The sequence below is a fragment of the Podarcis erhardii genome, assembly GCF_964252035.2.
Source record: "Podarcis erhardii genome assembly, chromosome: 9".
Lineage (NCBI taxonomy): Eukaryota > Metazoa > Chordata > Lepidosauria > Squamata > Lacertidae > Podarcis > Podarcis erhardii.
The window spans coordinates 71,986,583-72,000,592 of record NC_138512.1 but is presented as its reverse complement, the minus strand read 5'-3'; the positions used below and the strand labels follow the sequence as shown (position 1 = coordinate 72,000,592).

The 14,010-nt window shown below is 46.1% G+C and overlaps 1 protein-coding gene across 1 annotated transcript in view; it reads left to right on the top strand.

The window, feature by feature from the left end:
* Positions 1-14,010, top strand: part of ADAMTS3 (ADAM metallopeptidase with thrombospondin type 1 motif 3) — a 133,279-nt gene that overhangs the window by 99,874 nt on the left and 19,395 nt on the right. Inside the window, exons 17-20 of the mRNA XM_081876685.1 lie at positions 6,690-6,853; positions 9,249-9,414; positions 11,374-11,506; positions 13,013-13,220. Coding sequence (XP_081732811.1) covers positions 6,690-6,853; positions 9,249-9,414; positions 11,374-11,506; positions 13,013-13,220 — 671 coding nt within the window. The remainder of the gene's footprint in view (positions 1-6,689; positions 6,854-9,248; positions 9,415-11,373; positions 11,507-13,012; positions 13,221-14,010) is intronic.

Below are 14,010 nucleotides of genomic sequence, written 5' to 3'. Positions count from 1 at the left end.
ACAGTAACCAACCAGATGCCCATGGGAAGCTCAAAAGAAGGACCTGGGTGTTCTCCTCATTTGTGTTTTCCAGCTACTGGTATTCTTAGGCCTACTGTCTTCAACAGTGGATGTTGCACAACCCTATTGAGGCTAGTAGCCATTGTCTGGTCCTGTTTTATAACCATCCAAGTTGGTAGTCGTCACCACTTTTTGTGGGAGCAAGCATCCATATTTTAATGATGCAAAGTGTTTAGAAGCACTTCTTTCCAGTCTGTCCTGAATCTTTCAACCTCCATGCGCTGAACAGACCCAGACCTCCTTTGCTTTATCACAGCTGCTGCATCCTGTCTATCTGGGTGTACATCTAAGATGCTTAAATAGTAGACCAAAGAAATGTAATGTGTGAATGAGGCAAAGATGTTTAGTAACCTGAATCAGAGAGCTAGAAATGGATGCAGTTCCCTGCTGAGTTTATATTCCATCATGAACCCAGCTTTCCTGCCATGTAGGTCATGCCAAGGCACTTCGTTTGAGCAGGCAAGTGAATCTGGCCAAAAACTGAAGCTTAAAAACATTTGGTTGAGCTTGGCCTGGCCTGTCAATTTCTGCTTCACATAAGTCACTAACTATGATAGGAAGGAGATTCCGACTAAACATCAGGAAGAGTTTTCTGACAGTAAGAGCTGTTTGACAGTGAAACGGACTCCCTCAGGAGGTTGTGGACTCTTCTTCCTTGGAGGTTTTTAAGCAAATGAAAGAGTGGAGAAACTGCTACCCAAAGTAGTTTGGTCTCTCTTAATACATGGCTATGCATTTACAAGGTGGTGCTTCATTTGCTACCGATTTTATTGTGGGTGTTCTTGTTGTTATTTTAAATTGTGCTTTTTCAAATCCATTTCTGTCTGATGTATTGAGTATGCAGACACAATTAGCTTTGCAGAATTATATCACTTAAGGTGGTATTTGATCAACAGAGTCATGCCGCCATCTCCCACCCCCCATGTTTCCATTCAAAAGTTTACATTCTGAGGCGTCGGTAATATTGTGCAGTTGCAGCTAGTGCTTTTGAGCTTTAGAAAAGCACATCATTCACCTTCCCAACATTTGTGTCTCAGAACGCTGCCATGTATTTAAAAATATCAGTCAGGAGGAATCAGTTCCTTTTCCCCAAGTCCTATAATTTCAGATGATTTGCCGGCCATCTGAAATCTAAACCCCTCAAAGAAATAATAGCTGGTCCTTGAGAAATCAATAAGATGCTCCTTTGGTGCAGATAGTCATTATATGAGCTCTTTTAAAGCTGATGTTCTCTCTCAGTCCACTGTTGATTTGCTGATATTCACTATAATGGCATATTTTAGGAGGATGAGCAATCAAAGGATCCACAGATGGGAGGCGATTAAACTAAGTGGTGGGCCTCATCTTGAAAGCATGTAAGGAAGAGGTGACAAAATAAATAGCTTAGCCATTTTATAATATCATTATTCAACAGAATTGGAGATGAATGAGGAGCTATATCAATTTGTCATGCAGAAGTCATGAAGCTGTAAGAAAACTGAGGGGCCAGGAAAGCTGATCCCTCAGGAAGTAGGGGTGACAGGGTGGTAGAAAGACTTCATGCCAGCCCCTTTCCAGAACCCATTAAGCTCCCAGAGATGCACACTATTCATTTAAAGAACATGCATTCACCCCCCCCAAAAAAACTGGAAACTGTAGCTTATACCTCACAGAGCTACAGTTCCCAGAATCCTTCACAAATAGAACCCAGGATTTTTTTTTAGTGAAGGTATATAGCTTAAATGTGTCCTAATTGTACTTTGAATGTTTGGAATGGATGTGATAGGGATGCGGGTGGCACTGTGATCTAAACCACTGAGCCTAGGGCTTGCTGATTGGAAGGTTGGTGGTTTGAATCCCCGTGACGGGATGAGCTCCCGTTCCTCAGTCCAAGCTCCTGACAACCTAGCAGTTCGAAAGCGCGTCAAAGTGCAAGTAGATAAATAGGTATCACTCCGGTGGGAAGATAAATGACGTTTCCATATGCTGCTCTGGTTTTGCCAGAAGCGGCTCAGTCATGCTGGCCACATGACCTACAAAAACTGTCTGTGGACAAACATCGGCTCTCTTGGCCAGTAAAGCAAGATGAGCGCCACAATCCCAGAGTCGTTTGCGACTGGACTTAACTGTCAGGGGTCCTTTACCTTTAACTTTTTATGGATGTGATGTATCTCTCCTGGTTTGGTTACCCTTGACTTGATCAAGTCTGCAGAGGTGGAAAATCAAGTGGTTGATCCAAATGAGCAGCAGGAAATAGGGTGTTCCATGCTAGGGATCTGGCATAGATCACAATCGTATGCAAGTTTGCAAATCAGTGGCATTTAATTCAGCAGGACTTCTGAATAAATTTGCATTGATTTGTATAATGGTGAGCTGTGAGCCTGGAAGTCTCCGGTTCAAATGCCTAGGTGGGCAGAGCAAGCTACTATTCTTTCAGCCTTAATCTGCACATTTGCAATATGGGAATGGAAGTCCTCCTGGCCTGTCATAAAGCTTGTTGTAATGAATTCTGCAATAATGCATTTGAAGCGCTTAAACACTTGGGATGCACTCAATCTGAATAAGCCTCTCCTCAAAGGTTTACCGTAGTGCCTGAGGACACCTCCATTTCTATTTCTATTTTTTGCAGCAGCAGATTTTATTATTTTTATCAGCTCGTTTCCCAATGGGCCACTTTCCCCAGTTACATCGCTACAAAATAACTGCTGCAAATATCACTGTGTGTGCCCCCAAACTGCTGAAAAGTGCCCCCAGAGTCGTTCCACCGCCTCATGCACATTGAAAGCATTTCTGCATCAGCAGTGGTGGCTGGTGTCACTGATAGGGTGGGGAGCGGGGAGCCAGAAAGCCAGTGATGGGCAGAAGCAACTAAATCTAGTGTTGTCTCCAGCCCCTGAGAAGTTCTGCAAGGGCATCATGAAGCTAAGGAGGATGAAGCTGTCAGCCAGGGTCACCCCTGTTGGAAAAACGCCCGGGAAGGGTGCCACCTTCTCAAGACATCAAGGCGTTTCTCCGGTGGTCACTCTCTGGCTGGAAATCGCCCTCAGTCCAGAGAGACCGATAATAAGCGACCCCTCCCTCCTGAGAGGAGCACACTCGTCTTCTAGCATCCCATCACAGAAGAAAGAGACAGTCAGTAGCTACACACTACTTTATTTACAGACTGTACACAGAGCTTTCATCCGACATGTCTGAGCAGCAGTACAGAAGTACGACTCAACACTCACTTCACCCAGAAGTGAAAGTAACTTATCCAGTTACTGAGAACAAGCAGAGACTTCCTGTCTCACACTCCCAGACATACACATGATGTCAACAACCATTGTGCTGCTTCTCGCAGCTGGTGAGATATAAAAATCCCAACAACCCCATGGTCTGGTTGCAAGTAAGAAGGCAGGAGGTGAGCTTGGTGGAATCGAGATTGAAGCTGGTGGGTGTCAGGAGCTTGGCCTACGCTCGAGTAGGACCCTGGCAGAGACACAGGCCCGACTGACATGTTCCCTCCCTCCTGGTCATTCGTTCGGGAGCTTCAAAAGCTTTCTTCTGCCCGAACATCACAGTGATCGATGCCAACCTATACCGGCACACTTAGAGATCCGCAGAGTCTTCGCAGTTTGCATAACAGACCTCAGCAACTCAACATTTTGGCTAATCTACTTTATTTACATATAAACACACACCGAGTACTGCAACATGGCTCCCTCTCTCTCTAGCATCAGACAGCAAAGAGAAACAGAACAAAGGACAATAGTCCCACTTCACGGAACACAGTAACACAAACATCCTGTCTCCGTCACTTCCCACTTTGTGGAGTCAAAACATATAGCGTCATGTGAAAGACAAAAATCCCATGACTGCAATCATGGAGCAGGAATTCTAACAGTGGGACCCACCCTCCACTCAGCAATCTGCATCTTTCTTTCCTGTAGCTTCACTGCCAAAGAGATCTGATCTGATCTCCAAAAGCTACAGAATGGAATTGTAGAGTTGGAAGGGACTGCGAGGGTCATACAGTCTAACCCTCTGCAATGCAGTAATCTCAACTAAAGCATCCATGACAGATGGCCACATAACCTCTGCTTAGAAGCCACCAAGGAAGGAGAGTCTACCACCTTTCAAGGCAGTCCATTCCACTGTCAAACAGCTCTTACTGTCAGAAAGTCCTTCCTAATATTTCTTCAGCATCTCCTTTCTTGTAAATTGAATCCATTGGTTTGGGTCCTGCCCATTGGAGCAGCGTAAAACTAGCTTCTTACACCTAAAACCCCTTAATATATTTGAAGATGGCAATAATTTCACCTCATTTAAAGGATCTAGGTGTTTCATTACCACCTCTGTCCCTATCTTGGACTGCAGCTCCCTTCCTCCAATATTCATTACAGTATATTATTACCAGGTTGGGCTATTCTTTCACACCCGAGTGCTGACAGGGGCAGCAGAAAGAGGGCAGGCAATGTAATAGCTCTTTAGAAAAACATAGAATAACATAGAATTGCAGAGTTGGAAGGGACCCTGAGGGTCATCTAGTCCAACCATTTTTGCCCTATGTAGGTCAAAACCCACAACCCTGATATTAAGACTCTCATGCTCTGCCAACTGAGCTATAATCATAATGGTTAATCATAATAAACATTAGAACTTGTAAATGCAATAAGGAACATTAATCAAATTAATGGGGAACTTGGGCAATGGGGTTTAAATTTGTGGAAAGAAAAAGGAGTTAAGGGAGGAATGCACTTGAAAATAATAATGAAACAAATTTAACTGGGAGTCATGGGGGGCAGGGAGTGGAAATTAATAATGAAATTAAGTTATTAAGGAGTAATGGGGTGAATATTAATAGTGGAATGAAATGAACAAGGAGTAATAATGAAATGAATTTAGTGTGGAGTGACGGGGGGAATAGGGGAATTAATAGTGAAATGAGTTTTTAAAGGCTTAATGGGGGAAAGGGTGGAAATTAATGGTGAATTGTTTTTTCAAATAGGAGAAAGAGGGGGGATAACTATTAATTCTGTCTAACATTTACGATTAAATGTGAAAAAGAGTAAAACACACTTTGGTTTTACCCTTGACATTTGGCCCCCAGCCTGAAAGGTATGTTGAACCATGGGACTCACGCCCACAAGAGAGCCTGTATGCTGTAGTGGTTAAGAGTGGTATATTCGTAATCTGGGGAACCGGGTTCTCCTCTCCGCTCCTCCACATGCAGCTGCTGGGTGACCTTCTCTGAAGTCTCTCAGCCTCACTCACCTCACAGAGTGTTTGTTGTGGGGGAGGAAGGGAAAGGAGAATGTTAGCTGCTTTGAGACTCCTTCGGGTAGTGATAAAGCAGGATATCAAATCCAAACACTTCTTGTGATGGCTACCAACATGGATGGCTTTCAAAGAGTATGAGACAAATGGCTTAACAATAGCTACTAGCCACGATGGCTGTGCTCTGTGTGCCTGACTGAAGGCAGTAAGCTACTGAAAACTACAGGAGGGAAGAGTGCTCTTGTGCTTTGGTCTTCCTTGCAGGTTTCCTGCAGGTATCTGGTTGGCCACTGTGAGAACAGGTTGCAAGACTTGATGGACCACTGGCCTGAACCAGCAGGCTTCTCTTGTGCTCTTAAAAAGGCTAGCCACCATTGGTGCCATGTAGTAATACTGTATTGACCCGACTATAAGCTGCACCTTCAAATGAAATTCAAGGCTTGTTTGTGGATGCGGCCCGCCTCCCAGCACTACCGCCCTGAACGGGGGCAGGGGGTGGCCGGCGCTCAGCAACCCGCTCCCCAAGCCAGTGCTGACGCACGGCTCCAAATATAAGCAACACTTTAACTTTTCACAGTTGGAATTTGGAAGAAAAAAAAGGTATGGCTTATATTCGGGCCAATACGGTATTAGTTAATATCAGTGAACACCACTTTTTATTTGATCTCTGGATTATCTTCAAATAACTCTAAAGCCAGCCCCCTCCCCCAGCCTCTCGTTGCATGTGCTTTCTTTCATTTTCTCCCAACCTGCCCTTGCTATTTTTTAAAAATCTGCTTTGTTATTCCAAATTAGCTCTAGAGAAACCATCTATGCAGAGGCTACCTCTACTTTCATATTGTGCCTGGAACTCAGTGGGGAGTGAACTAAAGCTAAAAAGAAGCACTAGATAATGGGAGACAAAGCTGAGAAGCTCTGGGTCTTGGGTGGCCACTTATTCATTGCCAATGAAAAGATGAACTGTGTCACCAAAAGGAGGAAGAGGAAGGAGAGCACAGATTTGCACAAACTGTGCATAGGCCTAATTTCATTGATTGTATTTAATATAATTGAAGTAAAAATGCATAGTGGGGAAGACTTGACAGGTGATCCTAGTCAAACTGTGGCTTGGCAACTTCAAGGTTCCTGATCTCCCTTCTTAAGGTTCTTTAAATGGATTGTGAATGGGCAGCCCTTTAAACAGAGGATGCCATCAAATAGATTGCATTCTGTAAAATAGAACACATTACTGCCCTATCGGGATCGCTAAACGAGAGCCCAAATTTCATGGCATCAAAACAATGCAAAATGAAGTTCCGAGTGCCTTTTGTATTGTCTTTAAGGAAGACATGGCCACCCACCCAATTTAATTGCAATGAATAATCAGCCACCACTTCTGCTTTTATTCCTTCCAGCTGTTAAGAACCAAGCAACGGGTCACTATATTTTGAATGGCAAAGGAGAGGGATCTGGCTCTCGTTCCTTCATTGATCTCGGCTTAGAGTGGGAGTACCACATAGAAGATGACATAGAAACCCTTCAGACGGATGGGCCATTGTATGATGCTATTGTTGTGTTGGTAGGTCATGATCCATTTTCTGTTTCGTAGAGTTTTCTGATGTGACCAACAGGGCCTGTTCCAGGCCAGGCAGTATCAACTTGGGAGATCCACTCACAAAACCAACAAGGACATAGCCACATGTGACAGAGTAGTTCTGCCCAAATTGTGAGTTTCAAAACTAGAGGCAACCCATCAGTCACACGCAGTTGGGGTGTGCACCTTGTATCTGTCTCTGTGCCCTTCATATATTCCACTCTATTTCTGAGTCACCTTGTGCTCTACACTTCAATCTAGGGTCGGATTTAGGTTCATAGCTGTCAGCCTTTTCCTTTTGTTGCTAAGAATCCTATTCGGAATAAGGGAAATTCCCTTGAAAGGGGGGAAATGTTCACAGCTATGTTTAGGTTTGATGAGGCCCTCAGCTCCTGAAGGTAATGGGGCCCTTTATATGTCCAGCTGTCCTTTGTCAACAACAAATTGTCACTGTTTTTTTGTGTTGAATATATATGCTATATGGTGATCTATGAACCTAACAGGTATCTAAAGCCATTTTATTTGTTTTTTATCTTATATTTTGGAAATGTACATCCCAGGTTGTTGTTTTTTTAAAAAAATTGGGCCCTCCAAGAGAGTGGGGCCCTAAGCTATAGCTTGTTTAGCTTATACATAAATCTGGTATTGCTTCAATCTTTGATTCTGGTTCCGATCTACTCTGTGTAAAATGAAGCTCTGTCTTCTCCATTCACTTTTATGGGGGATCTGAAAATGGCTAATAATCTGTAAGGACTGAAAAGGAAGGGAGCAGTTAGAATTAGTACAGTAAAGATTATATTTCCTTAACAGTGCATGAAGAGAAGCAGTCAGAAGCTCTGCAGTTTCTTCTAGCCACCATTGCCTGTCTGCATGAAAACTTCTAAATGCTCAGGAGGGAAAGCATAGGTTATAGGTGCCTTCTTTGAAGTTATGGGTGTGATATTTAGATAGGCTCTGTGGCCACCCTTATTTGTGACTTTCCCCTCCTGGATTGTAGCTGGATGTTTTCAATGGTCTGGCTGCCCCATCAACCTGGAACCAGCCTGGAACTCAGTCTGGTGACCTCCACATGGTACATATTATCCTGGCTCCCATCAGATGAAGGACTTCTATGCAGATTGTGGTTCCTACCAGAAATATTAATGATCAAATCAGTGCATAGGCAAAGGAGAGGTCAAAGTCACCACAGGTGCAAGGCATGGCTAGGCTAGGTAAGATGTTGATACAACAGTTGGCAATGCCCTCTGACTCTGATTAGAAAAGAGTGGGAAAATAATAATAATAATAATAATAATAATAATAATAATAATAATAATGTATTATTTATACCCCACCCATCTGGCTGGGTTTCCCCAGCCACTCTGGGCAGCTTCCAACAAAATACCAAAATACATCAAACATTAAAAGCTTCCCTACACACGGCTGCCTTCAGATGTCTTCTAAAAGTCTGGTAGTTGTTCTTCTCTTTGACATCTGGTGGGAGGACGTTTCACAGGGCGAGTGCCACTACCGAGGAGGCCCTCTGCCTGGTTCCCTGTAACTTGGCTTCTCACAGTGAGGGAACTGCCAGAAGGCCCTCGGCGCTGCACCTCAGTGTCCGGGTAGAACGATGGGGGTGAAGACGCTCCTTCAGATATACTGGAATGGCTTTAGTGTGGCAAACATGGAGCAGCTTTGGACTGCACAAGTGTATGGGAACAGCTTCTGGTGGCTGGGCCTGAGCTTTCTGTTCAGGCCAGCGATGGGTGATGAAACAGCACCAGGTCAGAGTCAGACTTGGCACGGGGTGCCTCCCCTCTGGGAAGGCTCCTGCAGCTCAGGTGCTGGTGCCAGGGTTGTGGGCTGGACTGGCATGGAACAAAAGAGTGACAGCCCACTAGGTCCCTCTCCAAGATCATGCTGCTCATTGGCTGAGTCTCCACCATCACCAGGCAGCTCAGATATCTCACAAGACCCTAACATACCTTGTTCCAGGCCACTGGGTCCCTCCCCAGAGTCGTCAGCCTCCAACTCTTCACGCTACTCCCACCTCTCAGTCTGATCTGACCAGCCCCTCCAAGACATCTCCTCAAAACTCATAACACATATCCCATCAGCCTCAGCCAGCACAACCGTGACCATGGATGATGGAGGCTATAGTCCACTAATATCAGGAGGGCATCAGGTTGGGGAAGGCTGTCCTCAACACTACCAGCCACAATAGCAGGGCAACCATCAAGTTTTGAGTTGGGTATTGTTGTTTTTTTTATCATCTGCTAAGGTACAGCAAATACTGTATCTTCCTCTCTTGTGGCTCTGAAAAAAAAAGAAAATTCCTAAAGGAAAGTCCCCAAGTTTCCAACTACTGACATTATGTCCCATTTGCACAACCTTTTGACAGATCATTCCTCGGGACAACGTCACGCAGTCGAGCCTGACATACAAATACATAATTCACGAGGATTCGGTCCCCAACGTCAACAGCAACAATGTACTTCAAGAGGACCTGGATACGTTTGAGTGGGCTTTGAAGAGTTGGTCCCAATGTTCCAAGCCTTGTGGAGGAGGCAAGTCATAGTATTGTCTGGTGCGAGGGAGTAGAAGAATATATTGGAGAACTGTGTGTGTCTTTTTAGTGCCCGCACATGCAGGGGTGGAGGAAAGGGTGTGTGGTGGGGGTGGGCCACCCTGGGTGTCACCACTGGGGGGGGGTGTGACAAAATGCTGGGCGGCACGGGGCCTGCAGCGTCTCTCCTGGGAGTGATGTGGTGGCTTGAGCACCGATAGGCTCCACGCTGCCCCAAACAGTCCACTTGTTGCCTCCCCATCAGCTGTAGGGTGGCTGAGTGGGAGAAGGTAGGTAGACTTCTCGGAGGTCCAGTGGAGCGTCCTGCCCCGGCTTGCTCTGCCCTGTGAACAGCTGGCGCCACCCCTGGGTGCAGAGCATGCGTGCCACCCCAGATGCCTGATCGGTTTGCTCTGCCGCTGTGCTCATGAAGAGTTGTATTTGACAGAACCACTGAGTGAGCAGAACAATTTCCACTGACGCAATGGAATCTCCCTTCCTTCTGCTCCCTCTGTGTGTCCCCACCCACATCAAATCTACTCTGGGAGTTTCTCCCAACCATCCAAAAAAGAGCTGCAAAATGATCCCATTCAGCACATGGATTGACAATATGGACAGAATAGTTACTTACGAATGAATTGCATATCGACGCAAATTAAGAATGGATAAATATGAAGAAATTTGGAAGGAATACTTAAGCAATAAGGTGGAAAGTGGTGGGAAGTAGGGGGAGGAGAGGAGGGGAAATATTGATAAAAAGGTGTTGTTATAGGTATATCAGTACTCAAATCTGAATTGTTAAAATGTGTTATTAGTGTTATTGTGGTTTTTGTTGTATGTTTTTTGTGTGGCTGCTGTTTGTATTGAAAAAATGATTAAATATTTTTTTTTAAAAAAAAGAGTTGGGGGGTTCACAAGGGGGAGAGAGGGAGGGAAATGGTTCCACTTGTGATTCTGTTGGATTCAGTCCAAAGTAGTTGCAAAGCCCAAAACACAGTTGTCAGGGGCTCAGGAGCAGAAGCACAGGGAAGGGAGGAAAGGGAGAGCGAAGGGGAAGAATCGGAGGGCAGCGTAGGAGAAGATGACAGTGGCCCGAGAGATTCCATGAGCCTCTCCAGCGAATCGGAAGATTCACAGAAGGGGGCCCCGGTGGCCAGGGCAAGGGGGGTCCCAAGGGGGACACTCCAGAAGCAAGGGGCCAGCGGGGACTCCCAGAGCAGCAGTTGGAGATCAGGACCAGCTTCCCCACCAGAGCATAGTGGGGGGGAAGAGTCCCAGATATCGGGTCCAGCGTATCCCCCACCAGGGAGAGAAGATGAGTCAGGGCTGACCATGCCTCCATCGGAGAGTCAGGCAACGGAGGAGAGGTCAGGTCCAGCCAGCATCCCGGAAGAGGGAAGCAGTGATAGAAGCAGTGTAACGGTCAGGAGGAAGGTCACTGGGTTGGCGCGAGAGCCAAGTTCAAATGTGCAGGCACGCGGGACAGCAGAGAACAAGGATTGGGAACCAGGTCCTAAAGCCCACCGGAGGCAGGGGGAGGAGTCAGGCGACTCAGCGTCAGAAGAGTCCAGAAAGGGGAATGCCTCAGCGGACAGGAGGACCCAGAGGAGGAGAGAGCAGAGGAAGAGGTGGAGCAGGGCTAGAATCTTAAACTGGTGTCAGGGGGGAGGAGATTCAGACGGAACTTCGACGGTCTAGGGTTTAAGACGTAGAGCTGTGCGCTGTGGCTTTGAAATGGAAACTGAACTTTAATAAAGACTTTTGTACATAACGACAACCTGGCGTTGGTCCTCTGTGAGCTGGGACCTTGGGGCAGCTCTGACAACAGTGATCTTCTGTAATAAATTAAAAACTGCACCAAATTCTGCACTTTGAATGACACTGGAAAGCTGATTGTGTTTGCATTGTACATGTGGGGTTCCCCCCCTTTCCTGAATTGTTGTTTGGTTTCCATCCCCAGGTTTCCAAGACACTAAGTATGGGTGCCGCAGGAAGAGTGATAGCAAAATGGTACACCGCAGCTTCTGTGAAGCCAGCAAAAAACCCAAGCCCATTCGTAGGATGTGCAACCTTCAGGAATGTACGCAGCCATTGTAAGCATCTGCTCCTTTTCAGTGATGTATTGGCAGCAGCAGTGTGGGGTCAAAAAAGCTTTATCCAAGTGGGCATACAGTCTCTCCTCGGTGAAACAACAGGCAGCCAGATTCAGTGACAGGTCCTGCTAGTTGATTTCCCACAACTTACCAAGGCAGCATATTATGGACAACGGGAAGTACATCAAGTGCTAACCCCAAAGCTGTAATCCAGCTGTCTTGAAGGCTTTGTTTGGAATCGGAGATTACACTTTGCAGCCTTCTGCCTCTCCTGCACATCCTCAAGTTTCTGCATACTTAGGCTGAAAGTTTGCTGCCTTTATCTATGTGACAGAAAGAACTTGTCATCCTGCCTGTTAAATCCTGCTCAGAGTAGACCTGTTGAAATTACTGGGCCTAAGAGAGCCATGTTCATTACTTCCAAGGAGTCTACTCTGAGTAGGATCCAGTTATATACACATCAACTACTATCATTATTAGATTTCTATGCAGCAAACTCATACAAAAACATATCCATTCAGTGTCCAGAAGCTGAATTAAAACTGAAACAACTTAAGAAATTAAAAAAGAGCAGAATACATTAAAGAAACAAAAATACATACCATATTTTTCGCCCCATAGGACGCACTTTTTCCCCTCCAAAAATGAAGGGGAAATGTGTGTGCATCCTATGGGGTGAATGCAGGCTTTCGCTGAAGCCTGGAGAGCGAGAGGCGTCAGTGCGCACCTACCCCTCTTGCTCTCCAGGCTTCGCACACCTCTCCGCAAGCAGCAGGAGCCCTGCGCTGGGCTCCCGCAGCTTACGGAGAGTTGCCTGCATGACGAAGGCTGGGCGCGCTGAGTTCAGCGCGCCCAGACTTCGCGCAGCTCTCCGCAAGGGCGGGAGCCCTGCGCTGGGCTCCCGCTGCTTGCAGAGAGTTGCCTGTTCTGGGGGCTGGGGTCGGGGGAAGCTCGGGCTTCCCCTGCCCCAGCCCTGCGCCTGGGAAAAAAAAAATAATTCCCCCCCCCTTTATTCCCCCCCCCAAAAAAACTAGGTGCGCCTTATGGGATGGTGCGTCCTATAGGGCGAAAAATACGGTATATGGGTCATGGAATCGTAGAGTTGGAAGGTACCCAAGAGTTGCCTAGTCCAACTCCCTGCAATAAAGGAATCACAACTATAGCATCCTTGACAGGTGGCCATCTGACCTCTGTTTAACGCCCCCCCCCCCCGAAGGAAGGTGTATCATCTTCTGAGATGGTCCATTCTATTGATGGACACCTGACAAAAATGTTCTAATCATGACCAATCATTTTCGCAAGAAGGTTTTCTAAAAGAGCCAAGTCTAAAGTTGTTGCCTGAAGATCTTTACAGGTGATGCAAGCTAGATTTCCTAGTTTCCTTACAACAGTGAAAGCCAACGGCGATAATATTTGTGCCGCATGCAGATCAATCCTGGGTAGAGTTAGTGTTTTGCACTAGTTAGTGTATTCCTATTTAATGCTCTTCTCTCTCCCCCATGTCAGCTGGGTATCAGAAGAATGGGAGCATTGCACCAAAACCTGTGGGACCTCTGGTTATCAGATCCGAACCGTGCGCTGCATCCAGCCTCTCCACGATGGTGCAAATCGCTCCGTCCATTTCAAGTACTGTAGTGGGGATCGCCCTGAGAGCCGACGGCCATGCAACAGGACACCGTGCCCTGCTCAGTGGAAAACTTGGCCGTGGAGTCCAGTAAGCAAACCGGGTCTTCTGTGTTTCATCAACCATTATGGGCGCAGGTAGCCAAAAACAAAAAAAACCACCTCTGGGTTAAAAAGCCCAGTATACTTCATTTTGCCATAATGGAGAGAGGTTATTGACCAGCAGGCCCTCCAACAAAATGTTGCAGCATGGAGTGCATCAGTTCAAGGTCCCAGCCATTCCACTGCATTTCTTCCTTCCCCCTCAGTTTTCCATTCCCATAAAATTCAGTCCATTGATCTTGCTTTGCCATCGCTGGGCTGTTCTTTGGGGCAGGGACCCCCCCCCCCCCCGCCGAGGGATTTCCCTAGGAGGTTAAGTTAGAAGCCTCATGACCCCCCCCCCCCAAAAAAAAAAATATCCTGGTGATACAACACTCTTTTGTGTGGGTTGTGGGTGATTTCTTCTCCCAAATAATGAATTTTTCTTAATTTTTCTTAATTAATTTTGTATCATCCATAGATCTCAAGGCAGTTCACAACATAAAAACACAAGATAAAAAACACAAAATGGCTGATAAAACCAAAAACAAACCAGTAACCCCTGTCAGGAGTTCAGCCTAACTCGAGTAGGACCCTGGCAGAGACACAGGCCCGACTGGCATATTCTCTCTCTCCTCGTCTTTCGTTTGGGAGCTTCAAAAGCTTTCTTCAGCCTGAACATCACAGTGACCAATGCCAACCGACACTAGCACACTTAGGCATATGCAGAGTTTGCACAGTTCGCATGACAGACCTCAGCAACTCAGCATTTTGGCTAATCTACTTTATTTATATACAGT